The 26,952-nt window shown below is 40.3% G+C and overlaps 1 protein-coding gene across 5 annotated transcripts in view; it reads left to right on the top strand.

Moving 5' to 3' along the window:
• Positions 1-26,952, top strand: part of EPB41L4B (erythrocyte membrane protein band 4.1 like 4B) — a 169,153-nt gene that overhangs the window by 27,275 nt on the left and 114,926 nt on the right. For 4 of the 5 annotated variants that reach the window (XM_015282344.4, XM_046935227.1, XM_046935212.1 and 1 more), the window contains exon 2: positions 22,818-22,922. In XM_015282344.4, coding sequence (XP_015137830.2) covers positions 22,818-22,922 — 105 coding nt within the window. Of the gene's footprint in view, positions 1-1,571; positions 15,326-22,817; positions 22,923-26,952 lie in introns of those variants that run through there. The other variant, XM_040695499.2, reaches the window with a different exon arrangement.

Raw genomic sequence — 26,952 nt, 5'->3', positions numbered from 1 at the left:
TTTCACTGAAGTTATTTGAAATATGAGCTATCTTGATGCCATCTCTAAATATTTAAACTGTACCCATTCTGTCACGAAGACCACTAATTAAGCTGCTGGAAAGTATCGGGTCCAGGAAATAACTTAAAATGCCCTTCTGCTGGTTATTTAGCAGTTCACGGTGAAGTTGTGGATGATTGCTGTCTTTCTACTGCAACTTTTCTACCAGATGAGTCTCCACGTTGTTCTATTTTAGATCATAATTCTCCAGCCTGCTTATTAGAGTACTTAAGGAAATTTATGCTGAGACCATATTAAGACTGAACCCATAGTTTTCCCTTCAACCTCTGGGTCAACTGATCTGTTAGAAAAGACAAGCTTTGAGATAACATCCATCTTGGTTCTTCTCTCAGCTGTGCCTTCTGCATTGTGATCATTTGGAGTCTAAACAGGAGTCTTAGATCTCTGTAGAAATGTTGAAGGTACTCTTTCCAGTGGAAGTGCATGAAATGTTTTTGTCTAGGGGGATAACATCAATTATGTACTCCCCTTCCTAGGGAGAAAAGCCAAATACTTTAGAGTGAACCTCCAACAGGAATAACCTAAGTGTGAAAAGAGGGCGACCCTCTCCTGTAGCTCTATTCTAATAGATACCAGAAGCTGCAGAAAGCAGCACTGAAGAGTTTCAGCGTTTTAAGTACAAGGCTGGAAGCAGTAGTTTATCAGTAGAGTAGTAGCTTGTAAATGCTGTTGTCTTCATTCTGTTTCCTAGACAAATGGAACCCTATGTAAGTTAAATGGAGAATTTAAAAAATAAACTGAAATCATTTTTCCAGGACATATGGAGCATGGTACCTGAGTTTTTGTTAGGGTGTTGTTTGTTTTGAGTGTTTTGTGTGTGTGTGTGTGTGTGTGTGTGAATATATTGGCTAGTAATTAATTAGACACAAGATCCAGTTGTGTTGAAGGGCTTACTCTTCTTCTGGAGTGCTTCATTCCAATTTTGAGAGCTTTTCCCCTTATTGTTAACCTCAATGATAGTGTCAGTATGTTATTAGTAAGAGAAATGACATTGTGGAATGCCTTCTGTTGCATAGCTGAGTGCTAAATGTTATTCCCCTTTAAAAGGCACTAATGTTTTTCAGCATACTTTCTGTTTAAGTTTTTCTTTTAATGGAATCAGATGTATCCCAAAATTATGTAGATATGTAGGTTTGTAATGCGGTTTAAATCCTGGAGACTTTGTGAGATATCATGTGTGAGTGGATCACAGTCATAGATAGGTGTTAGAAGGATCAGAAGGAAAAAAGAGTTTGTACTTTCACTTAGGTGGCTCCTTGTTTGCACAGAGCTTGAATATGAAAGCAGGAACATGCTTGTTGAGTCTGAGGCAGAATCAGAAAGAACAAAAGTGAGTTTGTGGGTTAGATAGTAGGAGGAAGTTTTTCACTCAGAGGGTGGTGACACACTGGAACAGGTCACCCAAGGAGGTTGTGGATGTCCCATCCCTGGAGGCATTCAAGGCGGGGGTGGATGTGGCTCTGGGCAGCCTGGTCTAGTCGTTGGCGACCCTGCACATAGCGGGGGGGGGGGGGGTGGGGTTGAAACTAGATGATCATTATGGTACTTTTCAACCCAGGCCATTCTATGATTCTATGATAATGCTACATGAGGAAAACTTAGATAATGCTTTTTGCAAGCAACTAGATGTCTTCTGCCTTTACAGGCTTTCTTTACAGGCTTTCAGCTATACAGATATCTTGCAGGAGTGCCATGAAGCTTTGGGCAGATAGTGCTGGAGGCTTGTAGATGAAAAATTCCTAACAGCCAAGGGTAATGCTCTATTTGGCATGTTTCACGTGTTTGATCGCAAAGGAGGAAGAGGCTGGTGGATTTTGAGCTGACTGATTATTGACTCACGATGACTGATTTCAGGATTTGGATAAAGCTGGTAAGCAAAGCAGTAAAAGCAGGACTGTGGACTTCAGTTCACTTGAGTTGATAGATTAGAATCCCTAAGAAGGTAGCTCAGGAGGAACTTAATGAGAAAATAAGGACACTTTAAAAAAAAGTATTGAAAGCTGAAGAGCAGACCATTCAGTTTTCCATGAAAATCAAGACTTTAACCAGAAAATGCCACTTAGCAAGAGTTTTTTTTATGAATGTAAACACAGAAAAGGAGCGCGTGATATGTAGACAGGTGGGCCAGCAACAGAATTCTAAGAGAATTTGTCAGGAATTTGAGGGTGGAAACAGCCAGAGTTGAATCTAATGAAGGTTAACAGTAAGGATTTCTACAAAGGGGTCTGGACAGACTGGATTGATGAGTCCAATAGCACAACCTTCAACAAGGCTAAATACTGAGTCCTGCACTTTGGTCATACCAACCCTGTGTAGAGGAATAGGCTTGGGGAAGAGTGTCTGGGAAGTTGCCTGACAGAAAACTATCCGGCTGACAAATGTAAACCTGCTAAATGTAAACCAGCAGCAGTGTGCCCAGGTGGCCAAGGAGGCCAATGGTATCCTGGCCTGCAACAGGAAGTTTGGCCAGCAGGACTAAGGAAAGAACTGCCTCCTCGTATGTGGCTCTGTGGTACTGCACATCAAACGTTGTGTTCAGTTTTGGACCCCTTGCTACAGGGAGTGTATTAAGTTGCTTGAATGTGAGCAGAGAAGAACAATGCTGGTGAAGGGACTAGAAAGCAAGAGCTATGAGAAGTGGCTGAGGAAACAGATTATTCTGGAGGAGACTGAGGAATAACCTCATTGTTCTCTACAACTACCTGATAAGTAGTTTGCAAGAAGTTTGCAGTGAAGAGAACATGGGTCTTTTTTCTTAGGTGACAGATGATAGGAGACAATGAAATGGCCTCAGGTTGCACTAGGGAAGATTTATATTGGACATCAGGAAGGATTTTGTCACAGCAAGGGTAAGCAAGCAAATCTTGTAATTTTCAACATCTTCAAGGTGAAAATCAACTTATCTGCATTATATTTCAAATCATAACAGAGTTCAAGATGAAACTTTAAGCTATTACAAGCTCAAGTTATGGCAAATGATTTTATGCATTTGGCTAAACACAGTCCTGTGAACAGAGAAGAATAAGCAGCCTTGCTTTCCATGTTGATAAATGAATTTGAAAGTAAAGTTTAAGATTTCAAAAAAAAATCCAATTTTGGTATTTTGGTTTTTGCAACTCCATTTTCATTCTACATAAATACATCACCTGTGAATTTTCAAATGGAATGTACAAAGTTGCAGTCAGATGTTAAACTCAAAGAAAAACTTTGGCCACATCTTTTTACCACAGAAAAATCTCTTGCTTCACTCCTTATTCATGTCATTGCTTTTTGGCAGTACATACATTTGTGAGCAACTGTTTTCATGGATGAAATACAGGAAGAGTAAAAGTAGAATCAAAATATCTTATGAGTACCTTGAGAACTCACTAGAAATTGCAACCACTTCCATCAGACCAGATACTGATACATTCATTTCAAAGAAGAAGGTCAAATATCCCACTATTTTCATGGCTTTATCTTCTTTTCTTAAAAAAGAAATTAAAGTAGTTTTGTTACTTATGTACGTTAACTATGTTATATATCTTACAATGTGGGCCAAGAAGACTCTTCTTCAGTCAATGTAGCCCAGGCAAGCCAAAAGGCTGGGCACCCATGTGATAGGTGATATGGGAAAGAATGGCATATGCACTACCTTTTTTGCCTTGGTCCTTGGCAAGCAATAGTTTATTCTCACCTTTGGGTGTGCTCAGAAGGAGATAGGTAGACCATGTTAGGGAATAACGGGTTGGAGACTACTTGTAGCAACTGGGTACTTTGAGATTCATTATACTAGATGAAATTCACCTTGGAATGCTGAAGGTATTGGCTGTTGTGACTGCAAGAATATTATGAATTCTGCTTTTTGGATCAGGTGACCTTGAGGGGTTCCTTCCAACCTCAACCATTTCTGTGAAGAAAAATCATGGAAAAGTGCTAACGCTATACCCATCCTTGAGAAAGCTGGGAAAACCTCCAGAAATTAGAGGCCTATCAGCCTCATTTCAGATCCTAGAAAGATCGTGGCCCATCTCCAGTTGGAATCCATTTTCTAGTACATGGTACAGAAATTAATCCTTAAAATTCAGTTTATTTAACAAGGGCATGCTTACCCTTCTAAGGCAAAATGACTGGATATATGACTGGCAAGTGTAGTAAATGTATTGCTTGGCTTCACTAAGGCTTTGGATGCTATCTGCCATTGTGTTCTCATTTAGGAGTTGAAGAAACGTGGGATGAATTAATAATCAATTTATTCAGTTATAATATATATATTCACTTGGCTCAAAGGGTGATCAGAGGTTCTGTATCCAACTGACAGTGTATTTTGGTTTGTTTTTCCTTTATTTTGTGAGTGTGTGTGTATAGATGTGTAGCCTCTATGAACTGGAGGTACTCAATGTACCTCCAGTGCACAGGGGTACAAGTGAGGAGAGAAAAACCATTATGTCCCTTTGAATAAGAATGCTTTGTTCAGCACTAGCATCAGACATCTTTTGGGCTTTACCCTAGGGGAGGACAGTAATCCTCCTGGCCCCAGCATTGAAGTCTGTTTTTTCATCCTATCAACTGGAGGCTAAACACAGTTCTATTACACTTGGGTTGTCTTGTTTTGTTTTTTCTTTGTTTGTTTTCTTTAAAATCTTTCTCATAATGATGAGGAATATTCTCCCAGTCATGGCGTTCTAACAATTCTTGTTGGGAATTCTTAGTAACTTCATATCATTGCTTCAGATCAGCCTCTGGACTGAATTGATTTTGAGAAAACAGGATGTTAACTGTGCTGAAGGATCTTCACATGTGCACCCATGTGCAGATTTCACTACTTTGAGAAACTGAGATTTTCTCAGAAGCAGTTTATTTGTAAAATCCTTGTATTCCAACAAATCAGTTCTCCTGAAAGGGCTTTGTCTATTGCTGATGGATGGCAGTTAGTTTCAACATAACAAGAGGCAAGAAACTTAAAAGCAGTAGAGAGCTTGTGAATTCTTAGGGTATGTTTAATAATCCCCGACTGTGGCTTCAGAAGCTGGTAAAGCCTATCTGTATTCACACCAAAAGACAGTTTTTATGTTTTGAGGATTAAAATTGGCTTGCTGCAGCAGCACAGTTCAAACCTCTTCTCAATATGCTTAATATTGAACAATCTTTTATACTCACTAGTATACTACTGATCATCTCTGTAACTTCATCTAAATTGCTGCTTAGTTATTGTCTTTCAGAAGTGTTGTATTCCATATCTCTATACTTACTAGAAGTGATAGTAATTTTAGAATAATTTTTCTGTCATAGGCATGTGTTGTGAACCTGCAGCACAAAACACGAGTGAACTGATTTCGAGATTGTGTTTAAAAGCTGTAGCAGAGGTAGTGGGTGATGTGAGAACTGTGCTTCCTTACTGTAAATTCCAGACACTGGCACTTCAGCGTTTGTTACACAATTTTCTGGGACTGTTTGTCTGGGCAGTGTGTTGCTTGGGCAGTCCTTCGAGTATGGGCTGTTGATTCAGGATCTTCTGCCAGCTGATTGCCCAATACAATCTGTTCTCCAGTGAATTATTTATACATGCAAGAGTTCTGTTTGTTTTGGAGAAAAAAAAAACACTCTTAATAAATTTGTTCATAAATAATTTGTCTGTGTTCTTTTACATTTGTTTTTGTCATTAAATAAGTTCTTAAGTAGCTTAAACTTGCAATAACTGTGTTTAGGCAAAACCTCTCTAGTTTTGCCACTGTGCAATACCTGTATTGTGAACATCTAGATCATGTTAACAATGTCGAGCCTGGCACTATTTAGGAATGAGCATTGTAGAATCAAGAAGCAAGATGAATTCATGACTCTAAACAGATCTTTGTAGGACTCGGTAAAATGTATGTGCTGTGTTAAATGGAGAAGAGTGTGCATTTGTATTAATACTAGCAACCTCTGTTGGTCTCACACTAGTAGAAGACAACTGGCTGCTTTTATCTTGTTCTCCACAGTCTCTTCCCTAGGCTGCAGTCCCCTTGTATATACCTCATCTATGTGCAAATTTATGCCTCCTACCATGGTTGTTATTCCTGTTTTCTCATTTTCTTTGCTGTCTTCTTTTGACTCTTAAATGTCTCATGTAGTTTGAAGCTTTCAGTTTGTTCAGGTTAAGTTTTTCACTTTAAAGCAGTGACTGATTTGGTTGGAATGTCACTGCCAGGAGGGTTGTGGTCAATGGCTCTGTTGTAGAGGCCAGTAACAAGTGGTGTCCTCAAAGGATCTGTTGGGACCAGTGCGCTTTATCATCTCTATCAGTGACATAGATGATGGGATTGAGTATACCCTCAGCAAATTTGCTGATGATACCAAGCTGGGCAGTGTGATTTATACAGCAGAAGGCAGGGATGCCATCCAGAGAGACCTTGATAAACTTGAAAGGTAGGCCCTTGTGAACGTGAGGTTCAGCAAAGCAAAGTGAAAGGTTTTGAACTTGTGTTGAGGTAATCCCAGATATGTGTACAAACTAGGAGAAGAATTTCTTGTGAACAGCCCTGCTGAGAAAGATTTAGGGGTCCTGGTTGATGGAAAAACTGAACATGAGCCAGCAGCACGTTTGCAGCCTAGAAGGCCAATAGTATGTTGGGTTCCATCAGGAGAGGGGTGGCTAACAAGGACAGGGAGGTGGTTGTCCCCCTCTGCTCTGCCCTCACGAAGCCCCAGTTGGTCAACTGGGTCCAAGTCTGGGGCCCCCAACACAGGAAAGATGTGGAGCTTTTGGAGAGGGTCCAGAGGACGGCCATGAAGATGATCCAAGGGCTCAAGCACTTCTCCTATAAAGACAGATTAGCAGAGGAACTGGGCTTGTTCAGCCTGTGGAAGAGAAGGCTCTAGAAAGACCTCATTGCAGCCTTCCAATATTTAAAGGGAACTTATAAACGTGAATTGAAATAAACTTTTTACACAGGTAGATAGTGATAGGGCAAGGGGGAGTGGTTTTAAACTAAAGAAGGGAAGATTTAGATTAGATGTCAGGGGAAAGTTCTTTACCATGAGAGTAGTGAGGTGCTGGCACAGGCTGCCCAGAGAGGTTGTGGATGCCCCATCCATGGAGGTATTTGAGGCCAGGTTGGATGGGGCCCTGAGCAATCTGATCTAGTACTTGATCTAGGGGCTGGCAACCCTGCTTAATGGCAGGGAGGTTGAAACTTGATGATCCTTGAGGTCCCTTCAAACATAAGCCATTCTATGATGATTATCTTTGTGTTTCACCATATTTCTGCAATGTAATATTTACTGTAGTTTAGACTTTATCCTTAAAATTGAAAACAATCAGATGCTTTAATGGTAATGAAGGTAGACAATGATGACAGGAACATATTATAAGAAAATGATTTGTTTGTAAATTGCACAGAAAGTCAGGAAAGGTTGTTGCAAATAAACTGTCAATATGATGTCTGTTTACTAGAGGGGAGTAAATTTGGGAGTGGGGAGAAGTGGAAGGGCATTATGACTTACAAGAATTGGGAAGTAATATATCTAAACCTACATTTACATTTAAAGTAGCAATGCTTTAAAAACACCTTTGAAGTTCTAAATATATGTGTAATACTGTCATTGGCATACTTTATGGCTCCGTAGTTAAAAGGGTGGAGGGTTCACTGTGAATGAGGGGATAACTCAGACTAAGGAAGGACGATTTCAAATGCATGAGGACATTTTGGAGTTCCTGGGTGTTGTGAAAATGAGGCTGGAAAGCATTTGGTCTTGTTTGTAGGCATGCGTGCACTCTGAACTGACTCTGCAGCCCATTAAGTCTTATTACTTTTACATGGAATACCTAAGCAGGGGAGAGTTCTCACATTGGAATAACCAATATTCTGGTGGCTTGATTATGTCTATGGCAGAAAACATATTATTAAAAAAATATATATCCTATAGTTATTGATTAACAGAACAGTCATTTTCTCCTCTGAATGTTTGAGGTGGAGAGATGTTCTCCTTCAGCAGAAAAATGCACCATTCACTCAGGGAGTGAAAGAGGATTTTATCACTCATTGAGGACACAAGTTCAGTGCTCAGTATCGTAAGTAGAGAGTATTGCATTTCAGTAATGAGTATGGCAGATCTAAGATAACCTTATTTTAGGCTAGGTCAGAAAGAATACATAAGGTGACTCTCTGCTCCATCTTCCCTCAAACACTGGCTGTTTTGAGTCTAATACTGAAAGCCTAGTAATCTGTACACACTGTATGAGAAGCTTAGGTGCCTAGATCAAGACTGTGGAGTCTGAGGGGGAGGGTAGGCATCCAAGAGTTAGATATCAAAAAGATCGAGTATTATACATCCAAACCTGTTTGTGTGTCAAGGCCACACAGTCTGCTGCTTTTCTTTTTCAGCATTAGTTTCAAATGTAATCGTGATATATGAATTGTTCCCATTGTGAGGTGAGAGTTAAGCCAGGAGGCATTTGTGAAACAGTTCAACAGTGATTTTGTCTGGAATTAAAATGAACTTCACCTCCCCGCTCTCCTTCAAAAAAGAGGGTGTGCAAATTCCCTGCTTTGTAGGGCTGTGCTGTAAGTAACGCTACCTGTGTATGACTTATAAGTTTGCTGAGTTGTTGATGTCATTTAAAAGCCATTAGGCAGCAAAACCATTACTATGGTCAGAGCTTGGGTTAGCTAACTTTGCTCTAGAAAAAGAACCCAAGTCTCCCCTTGACTTGGTTGGCCATGTCTGCAAGTCTAGAAATTAGAAACGTCTGTTTCTATTAATTAAATAATTTGCAATGGGAATGAAGACAATTAAAACCTGGTCCTGCTCTGACAGTCACCTTTTCTGATTATCAGAACACTTTGTATTATTGCTGGTTTAGGTTTGATTGAATATGTAGTTGAAATATTGCTAGTTTGTGGGAATATTATGCTCTTGTGTTCACTTTAATTATGAAATAGCTACCCTGAGACAGAACCTCTTACTGATACTTTTTATCTGCTTTGTATACAGAGATGTTTGTTGTTATCTACATAGAGGCTGTCTTACAACTGCTAGGAACAGTCTTTGTTGGAGTCGCCATAGTGATTTCTCTTTCAACTAGATCATTATGCTTCCAACTAAAAGCCTGCTTTTAAGTAGCTTTTTATTACAGTGGCTTTTGGAAATGAACTTTTACATGCACAGCATGGTTGATATCTTCATATTGTGAGAAGGGATGTGGTGTTCTTCTTGCCATATTTTCCTGGAACTAAAATAAAACAATTAGTAGTTTCTTTTGAACAACTGAGGTGGTTGCGGTTCAGCGATGTGTGACTCTGAACTGGGCAGAGTGTTTGATCTCATCTGTCTTGAGGTCTAGGCTCCGAGAAAAAGGTTTTCACAAAAGTTGTAAACATAGCAAAACTTCTGTTGAGATCAAATGTGTAGGTGGAAAGAGCCAGCCACAAGGAATGCCTCGTTAACATACAACAGGAAACTCGGAGCGCTGCCAGCTTCAGGCTCTACTGACTCTGTCCATATACTGTTACAGTAGTAAAGTTTTCCTGTGTTTGTGTGGCGTTCTGAATTAACTGTAAGTTCCTATTAAGGTTTTGATGATGCGTCCAAATATAAGTCATAATATGTGTAAAATAAGTTAGCTGAAAAGCTGACGGTTATGGTGTTTAATTTCCACTATGGTGTTTTGGATTTTGTTTTATTTCCCTTGGCATGTAAATATTCTGAATCCACTTAATGGCTTGGAGGCAGGCTGGATAGACAAACCTAGAAGTGAAAAATGAAACTCGATTTTCTGGCAAATTACTAAACGCTGTAGCCTGATGCAATGGATTTACAAATCAAACCATTAGTGTGGTGGCCTTCTAACTGTTCCTAATTTACATATACTGTGTGGAATAGATGGAAATACAGCAAACATTTTGATTAAAATATTTTCTTTTTCATTTGTATCTTTGTATGTACAAAAAATCTAAAGGTAATCTTTAGAATGATATCCAAAGGAAGTGCTGGCATATCATATCTTGTTCAAACAGGAAACAAAAATCGTAGCTTTCAGGAAACTTGATAGGGAGGAAAAGCTGACACTTCTGCAGATTTGTAATTCCTCTTTTCTGTATTTCATTCTTTTTTAAAAATGTCACTCTTCCAGAATCTGGTTGATATTCTTTTTACTGCATATTAATAGTGGGATTAGAGATGTTGTTAACTCACTGCTTTTATGTGCATAGCTTGTTACTTAATTGGGGGATCTGTTAGTTGAGATGAAATATAAGAAACAATTTTAACTGTAACTCAAATCTTTCTATTCCTCATGTGGACACTCTTAGGACTTCTTTTTATAAGTTTGAGCATTGTATATTATTGTAATTACAGTAATTTTTTTTAATGTAAACCACATGTCTGTTCCTATTGCAACTTCTGTCTGTGGTATCATGGAATCATAGAATGGCCTAGGTTGAAAAGTACCATAATGATCATCTAGTTTCAACCCCCCCGCTATGTGCAGGGTAGCCAACCACTAGACCAGGCTGCCCAGAGCCACATCCAGCCTGGTCTTGGATGCATCCAGGAATGGGGCATCCACAGCCTCCTTGGGCAACCTGTTCCAGTGTGTCACCACCCTCTGAGTGAAAAACTTCCTCCTAATATCTAACCTAAACCTCCCCTGTCTCATTTTAAGACCATTCCCCCTTGTCCTATCACTATCCACCCTTGTAAACAGCCGTTGCCCCTCCTGTTTATACGGTCCCTTCAAGTAGTGGAAGGCGGCAATGAGGTCTCCCCAGAGCCTTCTCTTCTCCAAGCTAAACAAGCCCAGTTCCCTCCATCTTTCCTCATAGGAGAGGTGCTCCAGCCCTCTGATCATCTCAGTGGCCCTCCTCTGGACCCGCTCCAAGAGCTCCACGTCCTTCCTGTACTGGGGTTCCCAGGCCTGGATGCAGTACTCCAGATGGGGCCTCACAAGAGCTGAGTAGAGGGGGACAATCACCTCCCTCTCCCTGCTGGCCACCCCTTTTTTAATGCAGCCCAGAACACAGTTGGCCTTCCAGCCTGCAAGTGTACTCTGCTGGTTCATGTCCAGCTTTTCGTCCACCAGGACCCCCAAGTCCTTCTCCACAGGGCTGCTCTCAAGATCTTCCCCCAGTGATAGAAATAAACTTAACATTTACTGATCTTCCTAAATTGTATATTCTTGGCTAATTATGTTTGTGTTAAAGAAGAATCATGTCTTTTCAACTGAATGAACAACTTTCAGTGGCTAACTTCTGTGGTCTTCCTCTGTTCTTTGAACTGCTGGTTATTGACCAGATATCAGTAAGTCAGTTTTTCTTACTGACTTCTCCCAATCTCTAGATTTCTAATTCTCTTCAGAGGCAAACAATCTGAGCTGATTCTTTGACAAGGTCCTGTGACTTAAAATATGAAAAAAAGCAAGGAGTGAAGAGAGCTGTTTGAAGTCTGTTGGGTACCTGAATAAATAGGAAGATTCTGAAAGTGTTTATGTATTAGATCTATTGAGCTTCTGAAGAAAGGCCACCTTACAGCTTTATCCTGAAGTTCTAAACTCCTTTTGTGGTCACTGCTTCGATGTTTCATGGCTCTGAACTTCATTAACTGTCTGTAGCTGTCAGGATGATCAATGATTACTATGATTCAAATGGAAAGTTTAGCACTTTGTAAAATTTTGTACCGGGTAAGTGAATAGGTAATTAATGTTAGCGTGTGTGTGGAATTAAATCCTGCTGTGAAAAATGGCACGAATAGTATGTATTAGTTTAAGTTAAAAAAAAAAAAAAGAAACACAGTAGTAAGAATTGAATTTACTTTATGATCATAAACAGTATACGTTATTATGTAGGAGGAGAGGTGTGATGTGGAGAGTAAAGCAAAAAGCTTTAATGCAGAGGATTTCTGGACAATTATTGAAGTTGACTGCAGAAACTTAGTAAGGAAAGTAAATGCTGTGGTGTTTCTAAAACAATACATGGTGTGATGTTTATAAAAGAATAAATGAATATCCATCTTGCTTTTACAGGTCAGTAAATTTGTGGAAAGTGGAGGAGTATAGTGTTCTGTACCTTAAAAACAAAGAGCAGTAAAGCATTGTGTGTGATGTATGTTCTTAGAGCAGCCCCTCTGAATATGGCTTCCCAGCTTCAACACACCTTAAGCACTTTCGATTTAAGGCATCAAGAATCACATTTTTACAGGGATCTTTTGCTTTCACAGAGAGTCAGGTACCTAAATACTTGGCAGTGTCTGGACCTCAGTCCAGACTAAATAATCTGTGAATATTCAACCTTTTCTGGATATTTCAGATTGTGTCTCCAAAATTCCTCTTCCATGTCTGTTGCCAATAGGCAACTCAGATGCTGTAATACAAAATAGCGGCCTTCAGAATTGTAAGTTTGCTAAATCAGCAAAAGGTAGATCCTGTCAGTCATATTCCAGATTTGCAGAACAGCAATGAAAACCTATGAGGTAGGTTCAGGAGGACATATACCTGTTGATATCCCTTTTCGATTTGCTTTGATGCTGCCTCTTCATTTCAATAGGGGGGACCTCCAGGGAGACCTCATTGTGATCATCCATTCTTAAAGGGAGGGATGAAAGGGGGGGAAGATTAATTTTTTACATGGGCAAATAGCGATAGGACAATGGGGAATTGTTTAAAACTAAAAGAGGAGAACTTTAGATTAGATGTTAGTGGGAAGTCTTTTACTGAGAGGGCAGGAAGTCTTTTACAGAGAGCCTCTATGGGAGGCTGTGTATGCCCCATCCCTGGAGGTGCTCAAGACCAGGTTGGATGGGGCCCTGGACAGCCTGAGCTGGTGGGGGGCAACCCTGCACATGTCATGGTGTTGGAACTAGATGATCTTAAAGGTCCTTTCCAACCCCGAGCCATTGTATGATTTGTGGCCGCTTCATTGTCCCATTATCCAGCACTCAAGAAACAGCTCTTGACATGACAGACCTTCTGCTAGGATGTCAGCATGATCTATAAGTGAGTGTTTGGAAGATACTGAAAGCACTGTTAGTCTAAATCAGTAGTGATGTTGTACTCATGCAACTTCCACATGTAGTCACTTCCTTCATACACAACAAGGTGCATGGCTCTCCTAACAAACCTCTTGTCTAATAATTGGAAACTGGTCGTCTCAGCTGTGTCTATGCCAGAGAAAGGTTACCTGTTGTGTAGAGCCTTAAAAGTGAGCTGTTTTAGATGTCCTACTTAGAAACAAAGCCTGAAAGAAATAAGCCAGAAAATGTGTCCATGTAGAAAATACTGTTTGTACAATTGCATCTTGTTAAAAGCCACTTTTATTAATAGAACATTCAAATGCTGATGTAGAAGAAAGGAAAGATCTCTCTTGAAACTTTGGTGCTGCTATTAGCATAAGAAAGCGAAGTTTCATCTCTTCTGGTAGCCCTTGCCTCTTTGTCCTTGTCCTCTCCTAGGTCAACTTAGCTTACATTGGTGTTGTGTTACTTCTCAAATGCAGTTTAAAGTCATTATCTAGAATCTTAGCTAGCTCCATCAAAATAGCTCCTGTGTTCTGTCATGACCTGTGCAGGACGGTGAAAAGCAATTCACACAAGAGAAGTGTAACACTGTGTTCAATGCTATTTTCCCTTAGGAGTGGCTGCCATTTGAACATTAGCTTTAATCACATTCTATCTCTTCTTCCAGAGATCCAGAATGGAGAACTGTATCACAGGTGGAGGAATGTATTTAAGAAACTCTCAGCATCAGTTTCTGTTTCCTGCTTTCTGCTTATTTGGTGTTTCTGCAGGTGTTTTCTTCAGCCCAATGTGTCTGTAGTATTTCAAGTGGATCAGGAGAGGGAGCTGGCAGTCTAGGGGCAAAAATCTCTTTCCAAGCAAGTAATCATTCTCATCGTGTTCCCGAGTGTAGAAATGTGATGGGGAAGCCTACTTGCATCTGAGATAGCAGAGAGATAGGCTGGCCAGTAGGAGTCCGTTGTCACTTCTAGTACATAAGTCAGCTTTACTTTGTTGTTGTATGGCCACTTGTACATTTTAGCTACTACCTGAGGATCCCATTTAAAGTGTTGACAGTACTTTTCTCTTTGAAGAGGTATGTGTTGCCTGTAGTGCATATAGGTAGGTGATAGGGACAATGAACAGAAATTCTCACCTTCACCCGAGTCCAATAAAAAAAAAGTCAGTGCTGATACTGGGGTTGCCAATAGTAATTGCACTTATGGTATCTGCTTGCTTGTCATGTGATTTTTGGAGAGAGTTAAGGCTCTCCAGACTGCTTGCCCTTCAAATGACCTCTGACTGGACAGAAATGTAAAACTGCCCTGTATGAGGATTTTCTATGTCTGGTGGGTTAAGCTTGGCCTACGTGTGTGCACCTAGCCAGCCAGTCAGTCACCCCTCCAATGGGGATGGGAGCCTGGGGTCAGTACTCTCTCTGCCAGTCCTTCCTCTACACACTTTTCCCCTGCTCCAGCATGCATCCTCTCCACAGGCTGCAGTCCCTCAGGAATACCCAGCTGTTCCAGCACAGGCCCTCCATGAGCTGCGATATATTTGCTCCAGTGAATGGGTAGTTTCCTCCTTTGACACTGGTGTTCCCTCTGCTGTTCCTCCCTCCTTTCACACTCCACACCTAGCGTGTTCTGTTCCTTCTTAAATACATTTTCCCAGAGGAAGCATGCATGTGGTTGATGGGCTCAGTTGTGGTCTGCAGTGAGTCCACTTCAGGGACAGCTCAAACTGCGTTTAGCACAGGACAGCCCCTGACCTCTCTCCACAGAGGCCGTACCTGTGGTGTGCTGACTACCAAAACCTTTGTCACCTACACCCAATACACAATTTTCCCTCAGGAAAACTGAGCAAATGGTGAAGTTCTTCCTTCCAGATAAGGATTTGAGACATAAGCTTGATGCTCCTTCTCACCAACAACATGGACTTCTGAGGCTCTAGGTATGCTATAACTAGTTTTTGAATGGCTATGCTTTAAAATCCAGCTGGTGAAAATGTGTATTTGGAAAACAAACACAGCTTTCAGGAAGAAAAAATAGCATCAGGCAGGCTATTTAATAAAGCTGACCCACGTGCTGTTGTACTTGCCCACTTAGGGAAGAGGTGGGAAGTGTTTGAGAACTGGGAAATAAAATTACTGGAAAGAGGGATATGTGATCTGGCAAAGGGAAGGAAAATCCTATCATTGGCTTTCAGACCTTGCCTGACCTTGAATCTTGAATGTTTCAAGTGTTGCTGTGTGACATCTTTCCAGCAGGTTACTTGGCATGGCTTTGGACTCACTCGTGATTGTTATGTGCATAAGGTAATTCCTCCTCTGCTGTCTTTTCTGTGGATTCTCTCCAGTGCTATGCTGACATTCCAATCTCTGATTCATCTAATTGAGTTTGTACTTCATGAATAATTCAAAATCCTTTCCTCATTGCTATTGTGGAGTTGGAAAAAGAGTGTTTTTTCCCCCATCTTTGTGTTTTGAGTTTGCTGGGTTAGTTTTTCACTTTTTTTTTTTTAATTTCATGGTTGATTTGCAATTACACAGCAGGTTAAAAGCTTGGATCAAATCTCTCCTGTCTGCCTATGCCATTCTAACATGGTCAAAAGTGTTTTGATATGACCAGAAGTCCATTGCCATTTAGTTTTTTGTGATACCTTGCTACTATCAGTCATGTGGGTTTATTTAATTGTTGTTCAACTTCTCCTTTATGGCACTTCCATAGCCTTCCTACCATGAAGCCTTGCTGGCCTGTTTAAAGAGAATAGAGGTGCCATTTGTATCTTGTAGTTGTTAATCCATATTTCCATCATTTTTATCAGGGATTGAACACCAACTCTTCTCACCAATGACTGGTGGAGAGATGTGTGTTTGAGTGCTGCTGAGGAACGCTGGAGTGCAACAATAGTGAGATTTACTGTGCCCGCTGTTAGGGATTTTTTTCTTAATATCTGTCTGAGAGTTCATATAGGCACCTTTGCCATAGAAACTCAGCCCACTTGCACTGTTATGTGCTAATCTTCCATCAGGGTGAATGCTCTTAAATGGTAGCGTGCTGTCTCTTTAGTTGAGGTTCCCTCCTGATAACCTAAAGGAAATGGCTTGGGTGGTGTTATTTGTTCATAAGCAGCTTTTCTTTTCTTTTCTTTTTTTGGCCCAAAAAAATGGCAATTTCAGATTGGGTCATTGACAAATAGAACTAGGGGCAAAATGTTTGCACATTCTAGGTATTCGTAAGTAAATGTCATCCATGCTTTTTTTTTTTCTTATGATAAAGAGTTGGAGTTTTGGTAGTGCATGTATGGATTTGTTATTTGGTAGGAACTGGTGGGGATTCCACTCAGAGCAACTAGAAGCAATTTTGTTTTCCTACATCTAAAACTTCACATGCATCATCAGATGCTTTTTTTTCTGGGTGCACTCAGGAATGCTATTTATTTCTGTGGCTTGTACCATATTTAAACATAATTATCATGCAACAGCAGGCTCTGAAGCAATGCATCTGTTACTAGCATGACAGTGAGGGGCTTAATGGTCAATTGAAGAGGGCATATTTTAAGGGGAGCTTGGAGCTAGAACTGAAAACTTGAGTCAGTGGCTGATTGGTAAGAAAATAAACTATTGTCTTCGAGGAGCTCAAGCAAATTAGTTAGCCTTGTGGAAATGTAACGTGTTAAGAAATCACTCACTTTTCTTTTAGTCTTAACACTGAATTTATTGAGTATTGAAAGAAAGCAGTATTTGCTTAATTTTTGACACAAGTGCAACTCTTTCCATACTTCTATGAATCTGTTCAAGTGGGACCCTTGGGAGAAGAGTAGGACAGACACCAAGGTCATGGCTAGTTTGCAGAGAGCAGCATGCCCTTTGCAGGGTGTCATCTCTGGATGGCAGTCAGCAATTGAACCTTGAAAAGGTGCTAGTCTGACACTGCCACTTGCAGCAGCCTTGGTGGCCTAGTGTGCTGGTGTTTAGTGCAGCTTTTATAAGCCCAGCTGTGGCCTCAAATGCCTACTTGGCTGCAGCTGAGATACCATAGCAGTTTTACTGTAGGATATGCGGCTCTTTTTAGTTGAGAGCTTGCTCAGACATGCCCGCGGGAGTCACAATCCAAACGGTATCTTGACTGTTGTCACGTGCCCCCAAGTGACCAAGCTGAAAGAGTGCAGAGGGTGGTGCCTGGGAAAACTGAGGGCTTGACTATTGAGAAGAGAGCAAATTAAAGGAGAGATAATGAGCACTTGAATCACAGAATGGTTTGGGTTGGAAGGGACCTCGTTCCAACCCCACTGCTATAGGCAGCAACCACTCCTTCTAGACCAGGTTGCTCAAAGCTCCATCCAGCCCTGCCTTCAATGCTTCCAGGGAGGGGGCATCCGCAACCTCACTGGGCAACGTGTTCCACTGTCTCACCACTCTCACAGTAAAGAATTTCTTCCTAATATCTAGTCTAAACCTACCCTCTGCCAATTTAAAGCCATTTCCCTTGTCCTGTCGCTACCTGCCCTTATAAGAAGTCCCTCCCCAGCTTTCCTGTAGGCCCCCTTCAGGTACTGGAAGGTCATTATAAGGTCCCACTGGAGCCTTCTCTTCACTAGGCTGAACAGCCCCAGCTCTCTCAGCCTGTCCTCATAGGGGAGGTGCTTCAGTCCCCTGATCATCTTTGTGGCCCTCCTCTGGACCCATGTCCAATTGCTCCATGTCCTTCTTGTGGTGGGGTCCAACACAAGGTTAATAAGAAACCTAAATGGCATTATGCATGCTTTGCCTGTAACGTGTTAAAAATACTGGGAAACAGCATTGCCGGGGCTTTTAGAAGACAAAGCAAATTCTTACTACTAAGCATTATGACCAGCACAGCTGGTAAAGCCTTAGGATTAGAACTGAAAAATGAGTTGTTAACAAATCACGTGTGAGAGTAGTAAGCAGAGCATAAGGAGCTCTTTCCATCTCCTTAGATGCCAAGGAGAGGTGTTGGTTTCTGCAGAGCCGTATAACGCTTGCGGAGCAGGGAATTGGTAGTTACAAATACTCCTTTACTAACTTACCAGAAGCTCGGTATTTGTGACCGCGAGCTCATAGCAGACCACTCTTCAAAAATATGTGATGCATTGCAGAGTGCATAATACTGTGCTTCCTGTAGCAAAAGACTAAATCTGCCCTACATACTCCCTTCTGCTACTGCTTGCTGTTCAGTTCTGCAGAGATTACAGTTAACTGTCTTGGACTTTTTTCTTTGAAGAGGTTTATTTACTTTTCAGGTCCTTTTTTTTCTTTCTTAGTGTGCAAGCTATTTCTTGTACTTTTGCCCTATTTGACAGGTTGTTTTCCCAAGCACCACTTTAGCTATTTCTGAAGTCTGTTAATACTTAGATTGTAACCACAGAATCTTAGAATCATAGAATGGTTTGTGTTGGAAGGGACCTTTAAGATCATGTAGTTCCAACCCCCTGCTATTGACAGGGACCCATCCCTCTAGACCAGGTTGCTCAAAGCCTCATCCAGCCTGGCCTTGAAAGCTTCTAGGGAGAGGACATCCACAATCCCTCTGGGCAACCTGTTCATGGGTTTTCTGCTGGAAACGCTTCCCTGGAACAAACTGAAATAGCATCATCCTTCAGTTTTGTCCCCCCCCTCCTTTTCATCTCAGGAGCCATTGCCATAACACCTCCCAGAAGCACTCACTTGTGCTACAACAGAGAGAATTATTTGTTTTTTTTTAGTAATGCTGCAATCTGAACTCCCCAGTGTGACTCAACAATTCTCTCTCATTCACTCAGTACACATGTAACGCACTGCACTTGGTTGCTACATACTATTTGATGCTTTTCAGAGCACTTCAGCTTTCCAACTTTGCTGTCTGTGCTCTGTGAGACTGATCAATGACATTCTTGCAATGCATCTGCATTAGACTGGGGAATTTCTCTGGCTTCTGTATGCCCTTTTAATGCGTTCTGGCAGAAACTTTCAAACAATTCTGGCATAGCTAAAATCAACACTGAACAGCCTGTTTGGACTAAACCACTTGATGCAAAATGTCCCTGGCTGATGAATTTGCCCTTTCCTCTTGCCCACCAAAAGCATGTTAAAACGTCTTACCTATTCACATTTCATGTCTGGAAGAGTTCTGATGGGAGAAATTTTAAGTCAGGTTTTAGCTGACAAGAATTACATTCCCTGAGACTGCTAGGCTTTGACAACTAAGAGTTTAGACTTACTTTAACTGTGGGCTATGCAGCTGTCCCTATGTTTCTACAAGAGGTCTGATGCCCATGCCAATGTGAGTCCTTGCAAGAGGACACAGCATTAAGTCTTCATTAAACATAAGAATGTTCTTTGATCCTGTGATTCATAATTGCAAGGAAAATATGAGGGGAAGGTTATTTGAGGAGGGCTTCCAGGATACAGAATTGAAGAAACTTTCAGGTGTGAATGGCTCACCTGTCTGGCTGATGCAAAGAAACTACCCTCCTCCTACCTCCCCTTCTTTTTGGCTCTCCATTATGGAGCTTCCCAATTAGAAGTATAATCCAGTCTCTGTGCTTCCTCAAGGACAAAGAGGTAAACGGGGATGCAAGTGACTGCCTTGCGATAGTTCAGTTTCACCTTGTGCTGTGGTTGCAATTTGATTTGTGAGCTTGACATTTGAAAGGCCACAGTGTTTGTCTATGAGGTTTGATGGTGCTCACACAGGTTCCCTTGGGATCCAAGGAACTCTCCAGCAGAAACTGGCAGTGATTTAGCTGTAAAAATAAATAAATGTTTTTGCAATTTTCATTAATAACATAATTTTTCCAAATTATAGTAATTTTCATAACAACAAAGTAATAACTCTAAGTAATTGTCTGTGTATGTTGGTTTTTTGCCTCTTACTCCTTTTTTGAGATGTAGGCTATGCAGATCTTCTGACAGTTCTGAACCATTTATCTTGCAAAGTAGGGCTATGAAATATTCTTAGCCTAAGTATTTTTTTAACATATATTTTAAAAAAACATTCACAAATTGAAGCTCTGTAGAAAAGGTGTGATTTGTTGAATTCCAGCGGATTGTATCTGCAATTAAAAGTTTGTTTGATGTCGATTTCATATTCCTGATACCACATTTTGATTAAGATAGTGTTTGTTTGGTTTTTTTAGCTTCTATTATCTAGAAGGAAGGGGGGGAAAAAGGCTCAGTGCTCTTATACATGTTGGCCTATGCAACTCCTGAGGAAAACTCCTATTTTGTCTATACCGTCCATTTGATTCATTTCACAGGTACTAATTTATCAATCTGCAGTCTAACTGGTTCTAAGTCGTGGAGACAGAAGGAAGAAGAGATCATCTTTACTGTTAGTAGAGAAGAGTTAACTTTATTGTTCCCGAGTGTAACATCTCAAAGCCTTTTTTTTTCTTGTCAGCAGTTTGGTGGCTGCAGTAGCCTTGTTAGCTGCATGGTATGAATTACTGAGAAATCTCATCTAGTGAGAAGTTAAATGTTATAACATCGTGTAAACAATGTGTGTAGATTACTCCAAAAGTAATGCTTCCTATTTATTTTCATGGAAACTAGAACAGATACAAAGGGCACCATGACACTATTCGATAAATTCTCAGCTACAGAACAGTCTTTTTCAATAGCGAACACCAACAGGTATGTGTTCTTGCCAGAGCTGAACAAGAGCCTGCATGCCACACTCGAAAATCCACACCAGTGGAGGTGACCTACTGCCACTGTCACCACTGCTGAAACGCACACCACTACCACCTCACCATATTCGCATCCATTGGCTGATCTCCTTAAACGTTCAGCAAGCATCAACAAATGTCAGCGGAAACATCTTTGCTTCATACACACTTCCATGTCAGATGCCATTTTGTCAGACTGCCCCTCTGCTGCACGGCAACAAAATTTAATGGGATATTGTTGGGAAAGTTCAACCTCTACTGCTGTATCATCATCTGCCTCTGATGTTGCAGGACAAAATAAGAAAATAGGAGACAATACTTTTAGAGCAGTTCTTGTATGTGGTACTTCCTTTTACAGTTGAGCTGTGCTGAGGAGAGCTGTTCTTGATGTGACATATGTTGAACATTAACTATACTTTGGGTACAGAAGGTGGAGTGTGCGCTCTCTGGTTTCTATTGAGTGTGTGGCATTTGAAGATAAGCATGTAGGTAGTTAAAGCCATAAAGCAAGCAGCCAGGAATAGAGTAATTGTAGGGCATCAGATCAGTATTTCCTGGTTCTGGGAGCTCCTTCTTTCTTGCCTTTTTTTATTGCTTTGGTGGGTTTTCTTCTCCCTTATTGGAGCAGAATCATTTTTAATTCTTTTGTGCTTTGGCTTGGCTTCTTTTGACTGAATAGTGAATTTACTATTGTGTGAGAAAACATTTTCTGGATACGTTTTTAGCAAATTTCTGTTTTGATTTATATCTATTATTGGACATTTGAAATCTCTGACTTCTTTGTAATGTACTGCTTTAAGACATTATCTTCTCATCTGCTTTCAGTAGTTCGTTGAAGTTTGACCTCTTGCTCCCCCACTCTAAAATAACAAAGCAGTATCATCTGATGGTTCAATGCTTGTCTAAGTTTTTGTGCAGCTTATTTTAATGGCACTCCTAATGCTGCTTCTGCAATTAGTTATAGATTCTAGACAATTTGGATGACTGGACAGGAGTTCACATTATGATTAATGCTGATACTGTACAGAAAGCCAAATTGAACTGCAAGTTATTTAGCTCTCATTCAACTGAAATCAGTGAATTCTGCTAGTATTTGGGGTGAAGTGGGAATGCCTAATAAACTAGAGCGTTAAAAGTAAAAATTAAAAAATATGTTCCTCAAAGGTATAGGACAGCAGGCAGAGAACTGGTTTCAGACCTGTGTACTGTACCTTTCCTGGATGAACTACAGCTGTACAGCTTGAGATTTATGGTAGTGTCAGACATCCTGAGTAACATGAAATGGTTTGCAGAAAAATTGCTTTGTTTCTCTCTTCCTCCTGCCCACCAGTAAGCTCCCTGCTGAAACACTGGCTGCTTAAATTCTTGGTTTAACCTCTGAAGAACTACACGGGCAGATTGTAGCCCAGCTTTAAGGTCAGCTAAATTTCCTCCTAGTGCTCATAGCCTGTGATTTGGGTTAGTTTAATTTCTATTCCTGTGTGTTCCAAGTGTCATGCCAAATGAGAATTAGAGCTACTTACTTGGCTCCATTTGAAGGTTGTAAATGTGATTGCAATTAACAACTTTATCGAAAGATTCTTATCAAATACCATTAATTCTCCTCATGGTGCTCTTTAAGTATTCAAGCTGTCCAGGACGTATTTTGTGGCTTAAGTAGTGTTGTGTGACACTGCACAACTGCAGTTGACATGTGTTAAAAGCAGGCAGTGTGTTAAGCAAGCATTTGCTGTGGAATTTGGCATCCTGGAGATTTAAAATGTTGTCTCTGTGACTTGGAACACTTACAGGACATGTCTTTCATTTCTCTCCTATGCTTTGAGTTACTGTGAACTTTGAAGGTTTTCTTTGAGAACCAAGTCTTACGCTGTTGGAATAGATGCAGATGGAGTGTGTCACTTGTATTTCTTGAAGAAAATCTTTAAGAAAATGAAATGTTAAAATGTTAACATAATTCTTTAGAACACATAGTGAGATGCTATTTCCTGATGTGCAACTCTTCCTTTGAATCTGGAAAAACAAAAGCAAACAAAAAAAAAAAAAAAAAAAACCCCTACACGCTATCTCCCCATACATACAGATATAAAAGAAAAACGAAACAACTACAATAGACAATAACTTTCTTTATTCTGTTCCAGAAACATGCAAAGGGACAGGAGTTATTTGACCAGATTGTGTATCATTTGGACCTTGTGGAAACTGATTACTTTGGCTTACAGTTCATGGATGCTTCCCAGGTTACAGTAAGTATAACTTCAGTTATGTTCTATGTTCTACAGTAGTTTGCATTGCCTATTATAAATGTGTTATCAGTGCTATTTCACAGAGAGATGTGTAGGCAATAAGGGCTATACTGCTGAAACAACTGATATCATGTTTGGTTCCTGCAAATAAAGTTAAATCCTCAAAATAAGGCATGTCATTTTGTGACACGTGCATGACTTGTTTGTGCTAACTATGAATAAGCAATAACTGCAGGTAAAAGAAAATGTACTGTGTTTAGTAGTCTCATGGTATTAAAAATGGGTTAAATTTTTCACAAGCAAGGTGTTACAGTTGGAAAGATTATCGATGGAAAGGTGATACAAAAGTGAAATGGCAAAAGGGACAAACAGGAAAAGAATGCTCACCTGCCTCTGAAGATCTACTGGTCTAAGAGAGATGCAGCCAGGCTCCACCTCTTCCAGTCACATAGGTGAATTGCCTTCACCTGTGCTCCCAGGGCTGACTGGGTCCTTTCCCCAGGTGATCAATCAGTGGTTCAGGCTGTGCCTCAACAATTCCCGTGTACAAGGTTCTGTAGATTTAGTTTCATTTGCAGTAGGAGAGAGAAATTTTCCTTTGCTCCCATATCCAGTGGCCTACAGCATCTACAGGTAAAGGAAGGAGAAGGAAAATAGGGGGAGTGGAAAACACTGAATTTATAATGGAGAGAGAGATGGTTCAAGAGCTTAAACCTGGTGGTTAAACTGTATTGCTATATTTTTTTTCTTTTCTCACCTCACATGTGGAGTTACTGTGTATGACTACAACCTGAGTTGTGAATGTAGAGTATACATAGTTGGAAAATAAGTGTGTGCTTTTAAATTAATAAATAAAGCAAGAGAATAAAAACATATTCTGTGATGTTAGAACAACGTGATTGAATAATGTAGCAGAAATAGTGACGTCTTATGAAAAACTGTTGCCGTCTCACAATTCTTAGCTTTATTCTCTAACTTGAGTCAATGGGATTAGATCAGATCAGTGTTTTACCAACAGCTTTGTGATCTGTGTGTTAGCCAATGGCTTTGAGTAATAAATAGCAAATCTGTCCAAATATTGTAACGCTATTGAGAAAGGGGATCTATGCTTTTTCTGAAGAAAAAGCAAGTTAACATGTTGATAGTTTAATATGTGTTCATGAAAAAAACATATATTACATGAAACGTATACCCTTTTATGATGGAGATGATCATTAGGATACAGCTAAAAGAGCAGTGCCTACACACTGTAAGCAAAAGGAATCATAATGCAGTTGATTGTCAAAGCTCTGAACTGGGAACTTCATAGCTGAGAATAGTTACAAGGAGTTCAGTAATGTTTTGGAAGAAGAAGAGGAGGAAGGGTGAGCTGAACATCCTTTCCTAGCAAGAAAGAGGGCAGACCAGAACCAGAAGACTTGGGTTTAGGAACTGGACAATGCTTACGTTCTTGATATCAGCAAAATGGAAGGATTTTTCATCATCATGAGTGGTAAGGAGAATGAAGCAGAAATGTGAGCAAATATAGTTTCATAAATAGCTGTATCCCTGGTGTTCAGAGCAAAATGTGTCTATGTTCTTGTGTTTTAGACCTTAGCTTTGTATGCTACTCCTTTCCACAGTAGTATGGGTGGAGGCAAAAGCGAAAAAGTAAATCAGGACATACACAGTTATAGAGGGACAGGAGCTATGAACAGCTTTTGGAGGGCATGAAAAATGCTGTTTGGGGAGCTTTGGTACTAGGGTTATAGTTTTCTGGATCAGGGTGGGTGTTAAGGGCAGACTTCTTCATCTCCACAGGTGCAAGGCTGGAAACTCTCATTTGTTTTGGGGTTCTGCCTGGCTGAAGCTGAGCGAAGAGTAGAACTTAAAGGGATTCAAGGCACAAGGTTTTATCATCCCTAGCACTCTGTGCAAAGAGATTCCATGCCTTTCATGGTCTATTTTGAACTTGTGACCTGCTCATTTCATTTGCATAGCAATTAATGCAGAGCCACCCTGTGCCTCTGTGTAGTGCCAGCCCTGCCACACAGTGGCAATTGCGGGACTGAGAGATTAAAGTTGTGTAAACTCCTTGAGGCTGTAAGCCTTTGCCTTTTATTACACATTCTTGAGAGCCAAACATCTTTAAGCCACTGTTATAAATAAGAAAATACAAAATAGTCTTTGAGCAGTGGCAATTGCTTCTGTGTTCCAAGGCCAACAGTTTTTCTGTGTGGTACGTTTCTTAGTAACTTTGCTGGAGTCAGAATAAACAGTGTTGATAACTGGTTTAGAAAAGAAAATCATAATTAGAGTTTATCTGCTTATTGCTTGAACAGTTCATTCTTAATATAAAAATAAAAATATAAAAATATAAAAATAAAAGTCTTTGATACAACCAAAATACCATAATGTTGGAAAAGGCGAGATGTTAGCAGTAAGCAGTAAGGCAGGAAATACTTATAAAGACTATTCAGTGAAATTTGCAAAAGTTTGTATCATCTACTGTTTGAAGATATCTATGAATAGAAGGATGTAGAGAATCACTCAATCTAAAGAGCTTTTAATGGGTTTTTTCTAAAGCAGAACTTTGCATGTTGTTGCATTTAATTTGTCTGGTACTTAATCCAGAAGCAGAAATACTAGAGGACAGGTGTTTTGATAGTGTGTGGAAGAACTTCATGTAGTGGAAAGTCCTTATTTGTAAGTGGGAAGATTTAAAGCATGATGTAGATGTATTGTCTGATAATATCCACTACCTGGACTGATTTAGAGTTTATAGGTTGTAGTGAACAATAAAACCGCAGCTTTGAACCAACTCTTTCCTACTAAACTCAGTAACAAAACTCCTGACCCTCAGTGTTCTGCGGCTGTTCTAGTGGTCAGAAATGTGTGACTTGCTGTGCCCAAGATCCTCTATGACAGTGATCTCCAGATGGAGTTGCATAGGGGCTGTGCAAGATGATCCATTGGACTGCAGGAAGAAAATATCAGAAATTCTATTCATATATTTTTTTAACTGAAGTAAAGGTTTATTTATACTTTAGTATACAGCTGGGCACTGAAATACTCATTCTGTATGTCAGACTATCATGTCACATACTGACACTGTAGGCAATGTGTCCTGAGGGAAGGCTGGACATTCTACAACATGGAGGCTGTGACAGTGGCACCCTCACTCATTTGTTCTCTTTCAGTGTACTGTCATGATGATGTTGAACAATACTGTACCTTCTAGGGTGCAGCAGTAGTTACTGGCCTCCAACTAGACTTCATACAATAGATCACCACCACCTGATCACTGATCACCACCCTCCAGGACTGGCCAATCAGTCAGTTTTCAGTCCCACCTCACTGTATGCTTTTCTGTTGCTCCTGTTTGTGGAAGGGAGAAAAGAGAAAGGAAAAGTGAAGGAAGCAGACAGGAGTCAAAGAAACTGTGATTATCAGTAGGCCCTCCCTGTCTTTCTTGTTAACTAATTGTAACAGCACTTACACAGGGAAGCAGTGCTCTGGATGACTGAGAAGTTTTACTTAATGGTTTAGTGGAAATGCATAGTTTGGGGGTTCCACTTTTACTGTGGGACGTGTGTTATAGCGAAGCAGGAAGACTTGTGAGACTACACTCCACAAGCTGAGTTGCCATGTAGAAGCAGTGTTTTTGGTTCTAGTTTGTTTGTTGTTTGCTGGGGCTTTTTTTGGTTTTCTTTTGGAAGAGCTGGTCTGTGTCAAGCATTCCATGGTTATTTTGGGTTCCTGACATTTATTTCAAATAGTTGGTAGCTAATGATTACTCATTTTTGCTCTTTCTTTATCTCTTACTCCAGATTATCATAAGAAAAAAAAAACATGTGGTTTGCTGCTTTTTATGAGCTGCAACATATGCTAAGATTCTATCAGGATACAGATCTCTCCTTCTGTGGTGGCATTATTTGTCCCAGTTGTCTGTCTTGCGATAGCAAAGCATGAATGCCCTCCCAGTCTCCTTTGTTTTACAGGAATTCCAAACAGAAGGATTGCCATTATTGATTAGCTTGAAATTTCCTTT

The sequence above is a fragment of the Gallus gallus genome, chromosome 2 (genome assembly GCF_016699485.2).
Source record: "Gallus gallus isolate bGalGal1 chromosome 2, bGalGal1.mat.broiler.GRCg7b, whole genome shotgun sequence".
Taxonomy (NCBI): Eukaryota; Metazoa; Chordata; class Aves; order Galliformes; family Phasianidae; genus Gallus; species Gallus gallus.
Note: the sequence above shows the minus strand (reverse complement) of the source record. Positions and strands in the feature narration are given on the sequence as shown.